This window comes from Camellia sinensis, chromosome 8, assembly GCF_055761805.1.
Source record: "Camellia sinensis isolate YWXY chromosome 8, ASM5576180v1, whole genome shotgun sequence".
Lineage (NCBI taxonomy): Eukaryota > Viridiplantae > Streptophyta > Magnoliopsida > Ericales > Theaceae > Camellia > Camellia sinensis.
In genome coordinates, this window is record NC_138968.1 from 43,979,707 (window position 1) to 43,996,000 (window position 16,294).

General features: G+C 33.9%; 1 protein-coding gene across 1 annotated transcript; it reads left to right on the plus strand.

Moving 5' to 3' along the window:
- The first annotated feature begins 9,419 nt into the window (after nucleotides 1-9,419).
- On the plus strand, nucleotides 9,420-12,708 carry LOC145796913 (UPF0481 protein At3g47200-like). Its single transcript, XM_082882564.1, has one exon. It carries the CDS (start codon nucleotides 11,271-11,273, stop codon nucleotides 12,561-12,563), a length of 1,293 nt encoding a protein of 430 aa, XP_082738690.1. The 5' UTR covers nucleotides 9,420-11,270; the 3' UTR covers nucleotides 12,564-12,708.
- The last annotated feature ends 3,586 nt before the right edge of the window (nucleotides 12,709-16,294 follow it).

Consider the following 16,294-nt stretch of genomic DNA (forward strand, 5'->3'; position numbering starts at 1 on the left):
GTTGATTTGCTCTTTGGTGGATAGTTCTCTTCCCCTTCTTTTTTTTTTTTTTTTTTTTTTTTAATGTGTCTGCTTTATATATTGATTTGCTTAAGTGGAAATTGTAAATGTTATTTGTCCACATTGCCTACAACAGCAACAGCGGTGCTACAGGAGGGGAACAGTTGTGCTGCTGTTGCAGTAGGTGCTGTTGCTGTTGTCGGTGATGTGAAAAAATAACATTTTGTCAACGGGCCCACCAAGCTTGATACCACGACTCTAATGTTAGATAACTCTGTCAAGCTGACTTTCCAACTTCATTATTGATTTTTCCCCTTCTCCAACTCTTTCCCTTTCTCTCTCTTTTGTTTTCCAATCTGTCTTTTTTCTCTTTTTTGTTTTTCACTTCTTTCCTTTCTGCCATTCCTGACAGAGCTTTCTTCTTGCAGAGCTAAACTGTAAGACTCTATTTTTGTTGTATTTGATTTAAACTCTACATGGAACCATATTATATATATATATATATATGTCTTGTTGGAAATTGGGTTGGGTTTTGGACCTGGGTTTGTACGCCCCCCTTATGGTGGCATTACTCATGACCTATTAAGTGACTCTTAGGGGTTGTTTGGGGTGTCCTAAATAAGTATATTTTTTGTCTTTTTGAACTAAAAAATTGAGGTTGAAAATATGGATGTTTGGGTTAACTTTTTGACTTTTTATGAAAAAATGTATAATAAAAAATTGTAAAAATTGATTTATAGGGAAAAATTCGAATTGGGAGTTATGCAGCCGTAATTGTTGGCTTTTGATGAATAGTGTTAACTTTTTAACTTTTTGAGTAACTTTTTAGCTTTTTGACTTTTTTACAAGTTTCCAAACTTAGCCTTAGTTTGAATTTCAAACCACCTTATCTTAGGGATAAGGGTGAATAACCCACAATTTCATCTTCTGGAGTGATAGAGTTGTGGGTAGTTACATCACTCTTTTTATAAACACGGATATGTATTACATATTGAATTATGGGTTTTGACCGAATAGTTTTATGCAAAAGACTCTAATTCTCTGCCATTGAACAACCATGTCTTTGTATTGTGAAGAGTGTGGGTAGTCCTATTAGTAGTTCTACTCCACTGGTGGGAATTGCTTGGAGACATCAATGGAGGTGCGTGATTCACCCACATGATCTATGAATTCGGTTTGAGCATAAATGGTATGTCTGAATCTGTTTATTTTCGCTATGTATTATTTTTTATTTTTCTTACATTGGTATTAGTGCCATTGTTGGGTGTTTTCGTGTTACCAGTCCACTCATTCTACTTTTGTTTCTGCTCAGATCGGATTGATTGGACGATTTAGGACCTTGTTTCTATCTAGTAAATTTTCCATTATCTATTCCACTTTATATGCACATACGGCTTGGTATCTAATCATTGGTTAGTATAGATCTATAATAAGTACTAGGCACTAATCAATCGTAGTTCGGATACAATTTCATTGTAAGTTGGGTGGTTTTGATTTTGGGGTTTGTTTCCAACCCCAATTTTGGAGTAGATGTATTTTAGTTTTTCCATGCTTGTAATTCTATTTATATATAGTGAGGTGCAGTTATCTCTGTATCTCGTTTCACCGACTCTCCAAAACACTACCAGTAAAGTTAGTTTAACAGATGGACCAATATTGAGAATTTAATGAGCTTCTGTTTTTTTTTTTGAAAGAATTTAAATAGCTTTTAGGAGCCTATGTATGATATATATGAGGATCAAACAATTTCATTGCCTCATGGGCAATTGCTCGCTTCCTCTGCTTCGTATGCAGATCTCTTTAGTTCCCCATCTAGCCATTCCTAGCTTCAAGAAGGAAGTTCTATATTTAATACAAGCGGTAAACGTGGGCTATGCACGGGATAAAAATAATAAATTTAAGAGTTAATTACCTAAAAGTTCTATTTACAAATGTTATGGTAACTTAGGTCCGATCTAAGATTTTTTGAACCAATAAGTCTTATTTAGTAAAATTGAGAATATTATCATTTTTTTTAATTTTTAAAACTAAGAACATTATCAATTTTGCATAGTAATGTTCCACATAATTATTTCACTAACTGATGAAAAAAACAGAGTATGAGATTAAACATTTTTGCCCTTCTATTTATTGGTTAGATTCAACTATATAATAAAACCGAGAATATTATCAGTTTTTTACAGTTTTAAAACTGTAAACATTATTAGTTTTTTCATTTTTTAAGGGTTTTTTTTTCCCCCCAGTTTTGCACAAAAAAATAATTCAGGTTTTTTAATTATTTCAAAAAAACAATTTTTTTTTGTACACATTTTTTTTTTTTTTCGTTTTTTCAATTTGAAAGTTGATGTTTTAAAGTTTTGAAAATAAAAAAAAAAATGTCAAATCATCATGTTCTTTTATAAATAATCATAAATGATGAACAATCATTATTTGAAGAGCAATTTCGACTATTAAAAATTTAATGGGACTTGAAGGTTTAAAAAATATTAGTTAGAACTTAATAGGGTATAAGTTCATAAATTAGTACTTGTGTGTAAATTTCCCTAAATTTAATTATATTTTTTATAAAAATTTAAGTGATTTATTATTTATGGTTGAGCAGGAAAATTGAAAAAATTGTAAATCGATCTGATTTAGATCAAACCCGCATTCTTTATTTAATATTAAAGAAATTAAGTAATGCTAATTACAAATTATATATATATATATATATATATATGTGTGTTACTTGAATTTTATTTATTTATTTATTTTTATTAAATATATTCAAGTCTAATCAACTTAAAATTTTTATTTTTTGAATTATGAAAAATATTCGTAATACGAAAAATGTAGTGAACTATGTATTCACAGTTAAATTTTGATTGAATATTTTTTCATTATCACTACCCTTACTTAAGTTAAGTCTATTTGTGATATTATACATAATATGCTTAACTCAATATAATAATATGACATGTATCATATGATTAAGATATTCCATACATGTGATTGGCTTCCATTAAAAGCGGACGTCTTATAAGTAAAATAATATAATTGTTTAAGTTGTCTTGAAGAATGTGTTAGATATAATGTTAACTAATGAAATTTATAAATTAAAAAATATTAATCAAATCCAAAACTATGTATTTATCTCATCAATCACACTAAAACAAGTAACATTACAATACATTATATTAAAGTAATAAAGTAAAAAGTTTTGAAATTTAATTTCTTTGTTATTTATAGTAAAATCATATTGTGCTATAAATAAAATTTATATTTATGAATGAGTTTAATAAAAATTAATTTTAATTTGTAAATACATTTTAAATAAATTTGTTAAATTAAAACTCGTGTACGGGCTTATTTCTTAATTTTTATATGCTCGTGCATGGGTTTTAACTTTTTATTCTTTAATTTAACCCTTTCATAATTGAAAAAAATCTAAAAATCTAAAAACCTTGTCATAACAAAAAAATTAAATTTCAGATATTATCATTTCATTACTTTAATATATTCCATTACTTCAATATAATGTCATTTTACTTGGCAAGCTTGGTATTGAGTAATATAATCATTTAATTATGATTAATTTAGTACGACTTATATTTTTTGTGTAACATTGAAGAATTAAATTTTTTTGGGGGGTAAAAATTTTGGTTTAAAATTTATTGAGTGGTGTGGGCTCATGGCTAGCAATCCTAATAGTTTTTGAAATCTTGATATCGTAGTTTTGATTTTATAGTATATTATTTTAGGTTTCTTTGCAATTTTCATAAAGAAATCAACTTTCTAAATGTGTTTAGCCCATGTGTTGATTCAAGGGTGGTCTTTTTTTTTTTTTTTTTTTTTTTTTTAAGGTCCCTAATATTACAGTTTTTGGAGATAAAGGACACCCCAAACTTTCATACTACTTCAGGTCCCTCAAAAACATACGGCTCTTCCCTCTAAAATTATGGGACCAAAATATCCTTGCTTTTTACATCAGTCTAACGTCTTTCACTTTTTGAAATTTTTCAGAACTTAAAAATTCCATAACTTTCGATTTAGATGTCCATTTTCAACAGAAAAATATATTTTTGGAATTCTCTCGTTGAGATCTATCAAACAAGATCCATGATGAATATAAATTCAGAAAAAAATAAAATAAAATAAAAAATTTAACAGAAGATTCTTCGTCGGTCATATTCGGGATTTCCAACATTAGAGTAGAGAACTCGTGCACATACTCCCGAATAGACTTTGTATCCATAAGATTCTTCATGTTTCTTCTTGCTTGATAGGCCACATCCTCAGGATAAAATTGTTTATTAAGTTCTTTTTTGAAGTCATCCCAAGTTGCTATGGTGCACGTATCTCTTTCCATGTCCGCATGTGTTCAACGCCACCACAGCGTTGCCGTGTCAGTGAGGTATACGATGCCAGTCCTTATCTTCCTTCATCTGTTATGGTCACCACCTCGAAAGTATCTCTCACTACAAGAAAAGCGTTTTTTGCGACTAAAAATTCATTTTTCGTCGCTGAAAGTTGTATTTTAGTCGCCAAAATTGAACCCTTTTGCCGACTAAAATAGTTTAGTCGCCGAATACCAAGCTTTTAGCGACTAAAAGGCAGTTTAGTCGCAGAATGTAGGGGTTTTAGCGACTAAAGGTTTTTTGGTAGCCAATAGTGACGGTTTTTGGCGACAAATAATTTAGGAGCCAAAAGTGATGGTTTTGGCGACTAAAAAAAAAAAAATTAGGACACGTTTTTGGCTACAAAAAAAAATTAGTAGCTAAAAACAGTGAATTGGCGACTAAAATTCAGTTTAGTAGCCAAAAGGACACGTTTTTGGCGACTAAAAACAGATTTAGTCGCCAAAACTACTATTTTTAATTTCAACTTGTTTTTTTACAGACAAAAAAATAATTAGTAGCCCAAAAATCATAGAATTGGCGACTAAATAATGGATTTAGTCGCCAAAAGTGGCCTAAATTTTTTTTTAATAAATAATTTATTTTTTACATAAATTATATTGAATTAAAATAATTATATTTATATATATTGTTTTGTATTAATACTGTCAATATATTATATAAATAATATATATTGCAAATATATTCATGTGATGTTATAGTGGCATAGTGGAGGGAGTGTGTTGCAAAAAAGGTTGCAATGTGGGATGGTTGGGCACGGTTCGAAACTCAGAAAAACCAAAAAAAAGTGGTTTTTTTTTTTTTCTGACGGAACACCTTTGGCGACTAATATTTTAGTCGCCAAAAGTCTTGATTTTGGCGACTAAGCCGTTTAGTCGGCGATTGATTGAGTATTGGCGACTAAATTATTAGTCGGTAAATGTATGATTTTCAAAAGGCTAAAACACTATTGGCGACTAACATTTTAGTCGCGAAAGACCTGTCTTTTGGCGACTAAAAAAATATTAGCCGCCAATGCCTACGCCGACAACGTATACGCGACAAATGTGGCGACTAAAGAATTTTGTCAGGGAAAGTCAAATTTCGACTTTCGGCGACTAAAAACAGACTTTTGGCGACTAAAAATTTAGTCGCCAAAAGTGACTTTTCTTGTAGTGTCTCCATATGCCAGAAGTAGTTATCCATCTCTCTTCCTACCGAAAGGCTTTGGTTTTGGCACCATCACCTGAGTTGTCCACAGTAACGCCATAGCTCCCCCAGCTATAGCTCATTTGCACATTGTCATGTCTTGGTGTACCTTCTCTAAGTGGTCTTCAAAGCTTTCGAGCATTTTCAACACCTTGGCTTGGAAGGCATAATTGGCAACTTGATTGTCATGCATCACAGTGTTGATGGTGGCTAGCATACTGTTTTGGAGGTCCTTGATCTCTCCCTTGAGATCTTCCACCTCGCAATCAAGGCATGGCTCCAACACATGAAGGCGTTCCCTTGAATTGCCCACAACAAGCTCCATCTTGCCCAGTCGTGCCTCCACAGTCGCAACAACGTTGCGCCCATCCCTCGACTTGTCCCTCTTTACCTTTGTGGTGTTGTCCTTCCCATAGACTTGCTCGTCCACATTTTCCACCATGCTGGATGACATTTTGTTTTTCTTCCCCTGTCACGACCTGCTTTGATACCACGTATCACAGCCTTGGTTATTTCCAAGCTATCCGTGTAGCACTTACTCACAAGCTAGACAAGTGATGCTAAGTCAACCTTTAACCTTTTAGTTCACAAGGGAGAGATAGCACACACACAAGAAAGTTAAGAGAAAAGATTTTGTATTCACTATAGAGAGAACTCTTTCACTTTGGATGGATGTGAGGCAAATGAGCCCTCACCCCTTATATAGGTAACCTAGCCTTCCTAGGAACATTCTAGAGCCCTTATTAATTAGGGTGTGTAGAAGCTTCATGGAGGCTTCTACCACCTTGCAAGAATATTCTAGATCCTACTCGAGAAATATCTATGTGCATTCTAGAATCATGTACAACCTTCCACATTCTCTCAAGTCTTCCAGGATATTCCAGAATCTTCCATTAGCCTCTTTGCTTGATCCTTCCTTTTGGTAGGTAATTCTGTCTAGGTAACTTGGTAGGGCGTGACATTACCCTTCGTTTTTTGGGTGGAAAACATTTTCTACGGAAATTTTTTTCTATGTTTGGTGGTGGTGGTGGTGGAACAAACATAGAGGTGGAGTGGGTGGCATGGTGGTGGGGTGACAACGACGGTGATGGCGACAATGATGGTGGCAATGACTATGGTGATGGTGGTGTGATATTGGTAAAATTCTTATCCGAAAACGTTTTTCGCCTTTTAAAAGTGGAAAACATTTTCTGCCCAAATATGCTTGTTTTTCATTGATCATGGAAAATGTTTTTTTGTTGAGTTTCGTTTTCCATTAGACCAAACACCAAAAAATACGAATAACATTTTTCAAAAAATGTTTTCCGCCGCACTAAGCGTTTGCAATCCAATGGCCCCAGCTAGCACTCGGCATGGTTGGACTTCGGCCCATTAATGATGGGCTTGGAAATGCTTTGTTTGTCGAATGTACAATTTTTATGCGCGGCTCACAGAGATTGTTCATCATTTGTGATTGTCTATAAAGGAGCATGATGCTGTGACATTTATTTTGATTTTCAAAACTTTAAAACATCAATTTTAAAACTGGAAAAATTGAAAATTTTCTCAATTTTAAAACTGCAAAAAAATTGAGAAATTTTTTAGTTTTACGAGATAGTTTCACTAATTGAGAAATTGTCAAATTTCGTACAGCTAAAAAAATAATATTTTATTTTTATAAAATTTTATATTTGATATTGGTCTTGGTAGATTTGAAATGTTTTTTTGATAGATCTCATTGTTAGACTCTAAAATATACATTTTATTAAAAATAAGTGTCCATAATAAAAATCATGAAGTTTTTAAGTTTTGAAATAACAAAATAAAAATAATGAGTTAGGAGAAGTTATCTAGTGCTCTTAGGGCATGGTCATGTGGTGCCTAGAAGTGCTTTGATTGGTGGAGAGGATGGGGCCACAATTTTGTGTTGGGGTATGAAGCATAATGTTTGGTAATTAGTGGATAACATTGTCACGTGGTGCACTTGGAACACTTATAATTTTTCTTAGCACTTAATGAATTGACGCCTTTTAATTCCTTCCATCCTTTTATAAGGGTAAAACAGTCAAATAAATAAAAATCTTTTGAAAATGGGACGTTATTGGTTAAAAACAATGAAGCATGACTTAATATATTTTGAGTAATTACCTCATTAATATATTTTCAATAGAGAGTATCTCTTTTATCAAATTCGTGGTTATTCTTTCTGTTTGAGTTTCATCCCATTTTTCTTCCATGCATCAGTTCTAGAGGACCTAAACAAGAATAGGCAAAGATGGCAGATTTGGACCTATGTTGCTGGAACGTAGATTGTTCTAGTACGTGGAACAAGAACGGGAACGTGTTACGCCACATGCTTTAAAATGTGGTACAGGGGTAAATTTGTATATATTATAGTTAAGAATTTAAGGTGTTTCTAAAGATTTTTTTTTTTTTTACTGTTAGGCATCCAATAAAATATATTGTTTTCTACCAGCATTATAACTCATTTTTTGATGTTTATGTCTTGGCAAAACTTATCTCAGTTTAGATTTTAGTTCATTTTTTTTTTCCTTCTAAGGTAACATTTAAGGACATATATTGAAAAAAAAAACTTCTGGGATTGTTTTAGATCATTAAATTTACTGTTTTAGAACGGAAGTGTACCATGTTTCAGAACGTGCGTACCAATACGTAATTCGCTAGGGTATTAACATTTTCTGGTAACACAAATTTGGACACTATTGAACTGGAAGAGATTGCTCAGGATGGTAAGGCAGAGAATTGTTGTTTATTGGAGCACCGGAGTGCGGGGGTTGTTCCCATCATTGAAATTAGAGTGTAGGACTGAGCTTTCCAAATTATAAAGACAAAAAGTGCTTAGAATCGATGAACTATGTGGGAAAATTTACCTTCCTTCTTTGATTTTCAACAAGCATTTTTGGAATGTAACAATTCCATTTAGTTTGATTTTGGAAAACTTGCTGGTCACAGATTAGGTTGTTCTTACTAGGTCCAAGAAAAGGACCATGGATGATTCCTGCCTATGAAGCACGTGTACGGGTACGTCGACACGGTAAAATTTTTAAAAAAAAGTATGCTACGGGTAGGGCTAGGGCTAGGTCCAGTAAAATGTAAGAAGAAAATAAATAAATAAAATAAAATAAAATAAATAAAGTCCAATGAAATTAATTTTACTTTTGTATTAGAAGAAAATATTGTTTTGATTGAAATACAGTATGACTTAGACATATATTAGATATGTTTGGGTATGTCAAAAAGTAAGAAGAAAATTTGGTACATGTTTTGTGTACCTAGTACGTGTAGAGAAGTACTATATGAAGCACCAGTATCCGGTAAGTAACTAGTATGGATAGGGCATGTTTGTCGAAGTATTCATGCATGCTTCGTAGATTCCTACTGATGATGTGCCGAGAAGTACATTCTTGGAACTGGCTTGGAACGCTTTTAAGGCCATAAGCTATAGATTTGGTGGTTCCATTTTAGCCGAACATGAGAAAGATAATTTTTTAACAGGAAAATATCGCTTTATCAGGTAATAGAGGCTTTGGGTATAATTTTCCTTTGAAATCATATCGAAAGAAAGTAGAAATTATTGACTAATAATTATGATAGCATAACAGATGACTTGGGTTGAAAGCACCTTCAAGGTTAAAAGGGCCACTGGTGCTGCAGATAAGGATTCTAAAGCATTATTATTCACTACTTTAGTTGCCTTAAAAAGGATGTTATGACAAACATGAGCCAAAACTCTATCGTCTGGACCCTTTTCACTTCTTCAATCGTTGGGCCAATTCAAACAAAGTGTGCATTCAAAGACTCCAAACTCATACACTCTCACTTGCCCAAAATTAGGAGCCAAAGTGGACCGAGAAGAAAGAAGGAAGAGGTTTTTTTGGCACCTAAATTTAATGGGCACCTGAATCAAACTGGATCATCTGTCAGGCTATTGTTCCCTTGTTCCCTCAAAGTTACGAAGTCAGACATCGATTTCCTCTTGCTCTTAGTTTGAGAAGAGGTATATCATCTTTTTATCTTCTATCTAATAATGCCCTGATTTGTGGGGATTGTTTTTGAAAATAAATAAATAAATAATAATAATAATAATAATAATAATAATAATAATAATAATAATAATAATAAAACCTTCAATAAAAATCTAATGGATTGAGACTTGGATGATGGATTGTATCATAAAATCGCATGAGAATGCCAACAAATTTACTCACTCTGATATCTTGTTCTAGTTGCAAGATGAAGATTTAGATTATTTGTGATATTTCACCAACAAAGTACGACAAGCATCTTGAATATGGCTTTTAAGGGCCTGTTTGGTATCATTTTTGTTTTTTATTTTTTGTTTTCATTTTTGGGGAACATATAAAATGTGTTTATTGAACTATTTCTGAAAATGTTATAGAAAATGGGGGGGAAAAAAAATCTGAAAACAATCCTATCTTTGGAAACACAAAATTTAAAGTTGTTTTTGAATTTTTGAAAACTTTTTTTTGGTCAAAAATGAAAATGATAAGGTTTTTTTTTGAACTTTTCATTACTTTTGTTTCAGAACAGGCTCTAAATGTTTCCAATACTGAAAGGGTGAATACATCACTTAGGTTGCTTTTAGAAGGCAAAGTTTCACACGCTAAATGTTGAATCAAAGAATGTAAGTTTTGATTATCGGCCAACGTCATTATAGTTTTAAAAGAATGATGAAAGAATGTTGTTATCCAAAGTTGAATGACTTTTCCACCTAACTAATGGAAAGCATGACAGATTGTGGAACCAATTGATTATTAAAAGCTTTTTTCTGTTTCATTTTACGTCATAACAATATTCCCCAATTAATGGCATGATGGTAAGTGCTCTTTGCCCCTAGCCTTACGGTTCTGGTTTCAAGGTACAAGTATCAGTTTCTCCACAAAAAATAAAAATGAAAAATGAAAAAAGATTGTCTTCCCACTTCCTCTCCCAAATCATGTTGTAAATGGGAGCCTTGTGCACCGAGTCCGACCTTTTATACTATTCCATGATGGCTAATGACATTTTGAGGAAATGAGTCTCTTTCTAGTGTTTTTGTTACTTTTTCTCATTTCTCCCAGGCCTATGGTGGTTTGGGCATTGACTTTTTTAGTGACTTTTTTATTTTTTTTAATGAAAATACGTGTAGAAAAAGTAGAGGGAAGGGATTGACTTTTTGTAGTGGCTTTTTGGCTATTTTGTTAAGTTGCCAAACCAACAGTGTCTGAAAAGTGATATCCCTGATTAAATGGTCTTTTAGGTGTTTGCCCATTTAAATTTAAGACTAGCTATAAAGTTGATCTATGAATGAAAAATAAGTATTTCTTGATTAATAGGAATCTAAAACTTTTGAAGAAAGGTAAGACAATGCTTTCTACCCTTATGAATTCAACTGTTACTGGTTCAATCTATTATTACACTACAATATTTGTCTTCTATCCAAATGAATTCTGATGCAGGGAAAAAAATGTTTCTAGGGGTAAAATTAATATGTGTTCTATAATATTCTAAATATGTAATTGTCGAACAAGAAAATAGAGTATAAGAATTGACCAGGACTTGGTGGGTGACATCGACTACCTTAAATAGGTAGCATATTTGATATTGGCACATTGGAATTCATTTTTATAACAACTTCTTAGTGTTTTGTTTGGAACAGGGTACTAGATTGCTTCTTACGTAAACATGGCGCGGAGTGGTGGAAAAGATTTTGTTTCTATGAATATTTATGAAATGCTTAAAGTTTTCTCCCATCCACCAACGGAGTCTTGTATATTTAGATTACATGAAGAACTACGTCAGATAAATGACAAGGCCTATAACCCAGAGATTATTTCAATAGGTCCTTACCACCGTAGTAAACAAAACCTACAGATGATGGAGCGGCACAAGTTACGCTACTTTCATTCACTTCTTCAAGAAAAAAATCTGAGGCCTGATGATTTTGTCTATGCTATTGAATCACTAGAACTACATGCACGTGATTTTTATGCTGAACCGATAAGCCTTGATTCAGATGAAATAATCAAAATGATGGTACTGGACGGTTGCTTTGTCATTGAATTGTTGCGGAAGTTTGATATGGAATTCTTGAGAGATGAGAATGATCCTATTTTTAAAAGGGACTGGATTTTTAATAGGTTGCAACGCGATTTAATGTTATTTGAAAACCAAATTCCGTTCTTTATACTGTGCAAGTTATTTGATATGATCGAGGCACCAAACAACCATAACAGGCTCATTTATTTGGCCTTGAGATTTTTTAGTGATCTTTTACTAGGTACTGGTAAAAGGGAAGATGGTAAAGAGTCACAGGGTAAGATCAGTCATTTACTCGGGTTGATACACAGTAACTGGCACCCATCATTTGCAGGGGTGGAGCCTGTTGAAGATGCCTCAAATAAAAAAGGAAAAGGGAACTGGCGATTCATTCCTAATACAAGAGAGCTCCAAGAATCTGGAGTTAAGATAGAGAAGTTTGAGGTTACAGGAGGTAGCTTGTTTGATATCGAGTTAAAAAATGGGGTAATGCAGATTCCACCTTTAACCATTGAAGGCATGACAGAGTCATTCTTCAGAAACCTCATTGCATACGAGCAATATAGTCCTGATAACCAATTCAGTTATGTTGCTGATTATGTGAAATTTTTAGATTTCCTCATTGACTCTCCGAAGGATGTCAAAATACTTTCTCGTCGTGGTATCATTGATAATTGGCTAGGTGATGATGACGAGGTTTCGAACTTATTTAACAAGATTAGTGACACAGTCTCGGGGACGAGCATGCATTTTCGGTATGCTGATATCTTCAACAGGGTGAACATCCATTGCAGCCAGCCCTGGAATCTGTACAGGGCAAGTTTGAACCGGAACTATTTAAATAACCAATGGGGAAGGATTTCAATTCTGGCTGCTTTGGTATTACTTCTACTCACTTTGACACAAACTCTATTTACAGTTTTTGGTAGGAAATTGTAATTGTTGGAGCAACAAAATAGATGGTCACAACTTCTTGGTGAGAGTATCGGTGTGCTCTTTGTTATCGTCTTTAAACTCTCCGTTTGTAATTACTTTGACAATATTCATACATATATGTATAATATATGTGTATGTTTGCTTTGGATATTGATTTGATTTTTAGTGGATAGTTCTCCTCCTCTCTTCGTTTTTTTATTTTATTTTATAATTTTTCTTCTGTTATGTGTCTGCTTTATATATTGATTTGCTCAAGTGGAAATTGTAAATGTTATTTGTACACATCATCTATAACAGCGACAGCGGTGCTACAGGAGGGGAGCAGTTGTGCTGCTGTTGCAGTAGGTGCTGTCACTGTTGTCGGTGATGTGAAAAAATAACATTTTGTCATCACCAAGGATTCTCTAGAGTGAAATTTTCCTAAAATTTCCTAAAGTGTTATATTGTGTGGTTGAAATTTACTGGCAAGTCACATCAGAAAAATTGATGTGACTTGCCAGTAAATCTCAACCACACAATGTAGCACTCTAGGAAACTTTAGGAAAAAATCACTCTAGAGGATCCTTGCTCTTTTGTCATGTGGCAACGGGCCCACCAAACTTGATACCACGACTCTAACGTTAGATAACTCTGTCAAGCCGACTTTCCAACTTCATTATTGATTTTTCCCCTTCTCTAACTCTTTTCCTTTCTCTCTCTTTTGTTTTCCATTCTATCTTTTTTCTTTTTTTTCTTTTTCACTTCTCTCCTTCCTGCCATTCCTGACAGAGCTTTCTTCTTGCAGAGCTAAACTGTAACACTCTATTTTTGTTGTATTTTATTTAAACTCTACATGGAACCATATTGTATATATATATATATTATTGCAAATTGGGTTGGGTTTCGAACCTGGGTTTGTGTGCCCTATGGTGGCATGGCTTATGACCTATTAAGTGACTGTTAGTTTGAATTTCAAACCACCTTATCTTGGGGATAAGAGTGAATAACTCACAATTTCATCTTCTGTATTGGTAAAGTTGTGGGTAGTTACATCACTCTTTTTATAAACACTAATACGTATTACGTATTGAATTATGAGTTTTGACCGAATAGTTTTCTGCAAAAGACACTCTAATTCTCTGCCATTGAAGAACAACAATGCCTTTGTATTGTGAAGAGTGTGTGTAGTCCTATTAGTAGTTCTATCCCACTGGTGGGAATTGTTCGAAGACATCAATGGAGGTGCGTGATTCACCCACATGATCTATGAATTTGGTTTGTGCATAAAAGGTATGCTCGAATCCGTTTATTTCCGCTATGTATTATTTCTTATTTTTCCTACATTGGTATCAAAGCCATTGTTGGATATTTCCGTGTTATTTGTGCATAAATATATGTAAACATGTGATTTATGCATGAAAATTGGTGTTTTTCGAACCATCTCTAATCGTCCTAAATTTCATATATATTGTGGTGCATGTAATTTAAATTGTATCTACAAAGTTTTGAACAAATCAGACAATTGGATTTTGAAAAAAATGGAGACCCATATTTAATTTTTGTAACTTTGACTACATGTTTTTACATGCTTCATTTTCACAATGTGAAATTTATATATTTGGAGTCCTTGTTTCAAGACCTTCGAAATGGTATATTACGAGCTTGATTTCGACTTACGGCTGAGAAGGAAACTTAGACCTTAGTTGTGGGTAAAAGTTGAAGCCATGGGTAGGAGTGTAAAATTGGCCCGTGGCTTGTGGGCGGCTCGAAGCCCGCTCGAGGCTCGGGGTGGGCCCTGCCCGTTTAAGCCTGTTTAGGCCCGGGCTCAAGCCCAGCTCTAGGCCTTGAGCCTGGGCCATCGTTTTGAAGCCTGACCTAGCCCGTGGGCCTGACCCCGTTGGCCCAGCTAGTGGCCTCGCCCATCAGCCCACTCAAGGCCCACTCAAAAGCCCGGTCTGAGGCCCGGCCCAGCCTGCCCGAGATCCAGCGTTATTTTTAATGGAAAATAATAAATTTTGGCAGAAAAAATTTAAAAAAATTGTTTAGATCCGCCCAAAGCCTGAGCCTAGGCCCAGGCCCGGCCCACTAGCCCGCCCAAAGTTTGAATACCCCTGGGCCTAGTTTTCTGGCCTGCGGGTCGGCCCAGTCCGACTCGATTTTTGGCGGGAGCCCACAAAGCTCGACATGGGATGGGTCGGGCTGGGCCAGGCCGGGCCAAAATTACACTCCTAGCCATAGGAGGCTTGATGGAGAAAATGAAGTGCAGAAATCTGCATCACCACTCTTAATCAAGAGAGAGTGTTGGACACTCCCTCATTTAGAGTTGTTGAACGCAAAAATCGAGACCACCATTGGATTCCTCTAGTAGTGCCAAAATTGAGCCAAAATTTAGTTTAGAAGGCGGTGGGTGTTTATCATGCGCAAAGAGTTGCGTCATGTGCTTATGCGACAGTCTGACGCGTGTTGATGCAGAAAGTAACATGACGCGTTGATGGACAATTGGTGTCACATGTGACAGGCACGTCAGCTGATTGAGCACGATGACGTCATCACTAACGCAAGCTGATGACGTCATCTGCCTAACCTAAGCACTAATGCAGGCGTTGTTTTAAAAAAAATTTAATGTAAAAACTAAATTAATTGATTCTATATTATTCTTTATAATTCTGATTGAAGCATGGCTTATATCGTTAGACTTGTAATTCATTTTTCTACAATATGTTAAAGTTTCAAAATTTGCTGGAAAATAAAATAATTTTTATTAATGAATAATTCAATATTTTTACATTAAATCGCTCTTGGAGGAGCATGACTGGGATTCTGAACTTGAAATTTTTACAGTAGACTATTGTGATGTACACATATTTACTGGTATAATTGTTGTATTTTTTCAGATTCTATAATATTTATTTTTTATTTTTCTGTTTAATTATTAATTACTTGTAATTCTAGAAAATTCAAAAAATTGCAGAAATTATATAAATCTGTTATGGCATTATTTATATAGTGTACACAACATGTTAAGTTGTTTTAAATACTTAGAACTTGTAGTATATTATTATTTTAAATAGCATGATTTATTTATATTGGTGAATTTTAATTTCATGTTAAATTAATGTATCATGTTTTTACTTTTATGAAATCACATTGAGATGCTATTATATGAAATTAATATTTAATCATACTTTATACATGTCATAATTAGTGGGAGGTTGTTCGATTGAGAGAAATCTTTGTAGATTTACTCCCGAAAACTAATATTTTGCACATGAATTAAATAAAATTTTAGATAATTGTCACTTGCGGCACAAGCGATGATTACGAGCATAGCGGATTTTCGATCTTGCAACTTGTGTAATATTATTAGTATTTAATTTAGATTTTTGCGGCAAAATTATATTGTGATATGCTAATCAAATTAATCTTAATGCGAATTTCTCCTTTAATTGACTTAGCTTATGAAAGTTAATTTGGTTGACCTAGACTTAGAAGAGATGTTCAATTGTGATAATGAAATCTTATTCTTTAGACGAGTAGAAAATCTTGAAGACTTTAGGTCAGATTTTAATTGAGCCAGAGTAAGGAAACACGATTCAATATCGCCGTGGTTTATGTTGCCTTGATTGGCACAATAAAAACTGATGTTTGCGCTACAATTAGTGACATGCTACGCAGTTTTGATTGTCGAGTTTGGAGTTGTGAGATTAGTAAGCCCTCAATAGATCTAGATGTGATCCTGACTATTGAGCTGCATG

Coding starts and splice junctions, on each gene's coding strand:
- LOC145796913 (XM_082882564.1), top strand. CDS start 11,271: ATGGCGCGGAGTGGTGGAAAAGATTTTGTTTCTATGAATATTTATGAA.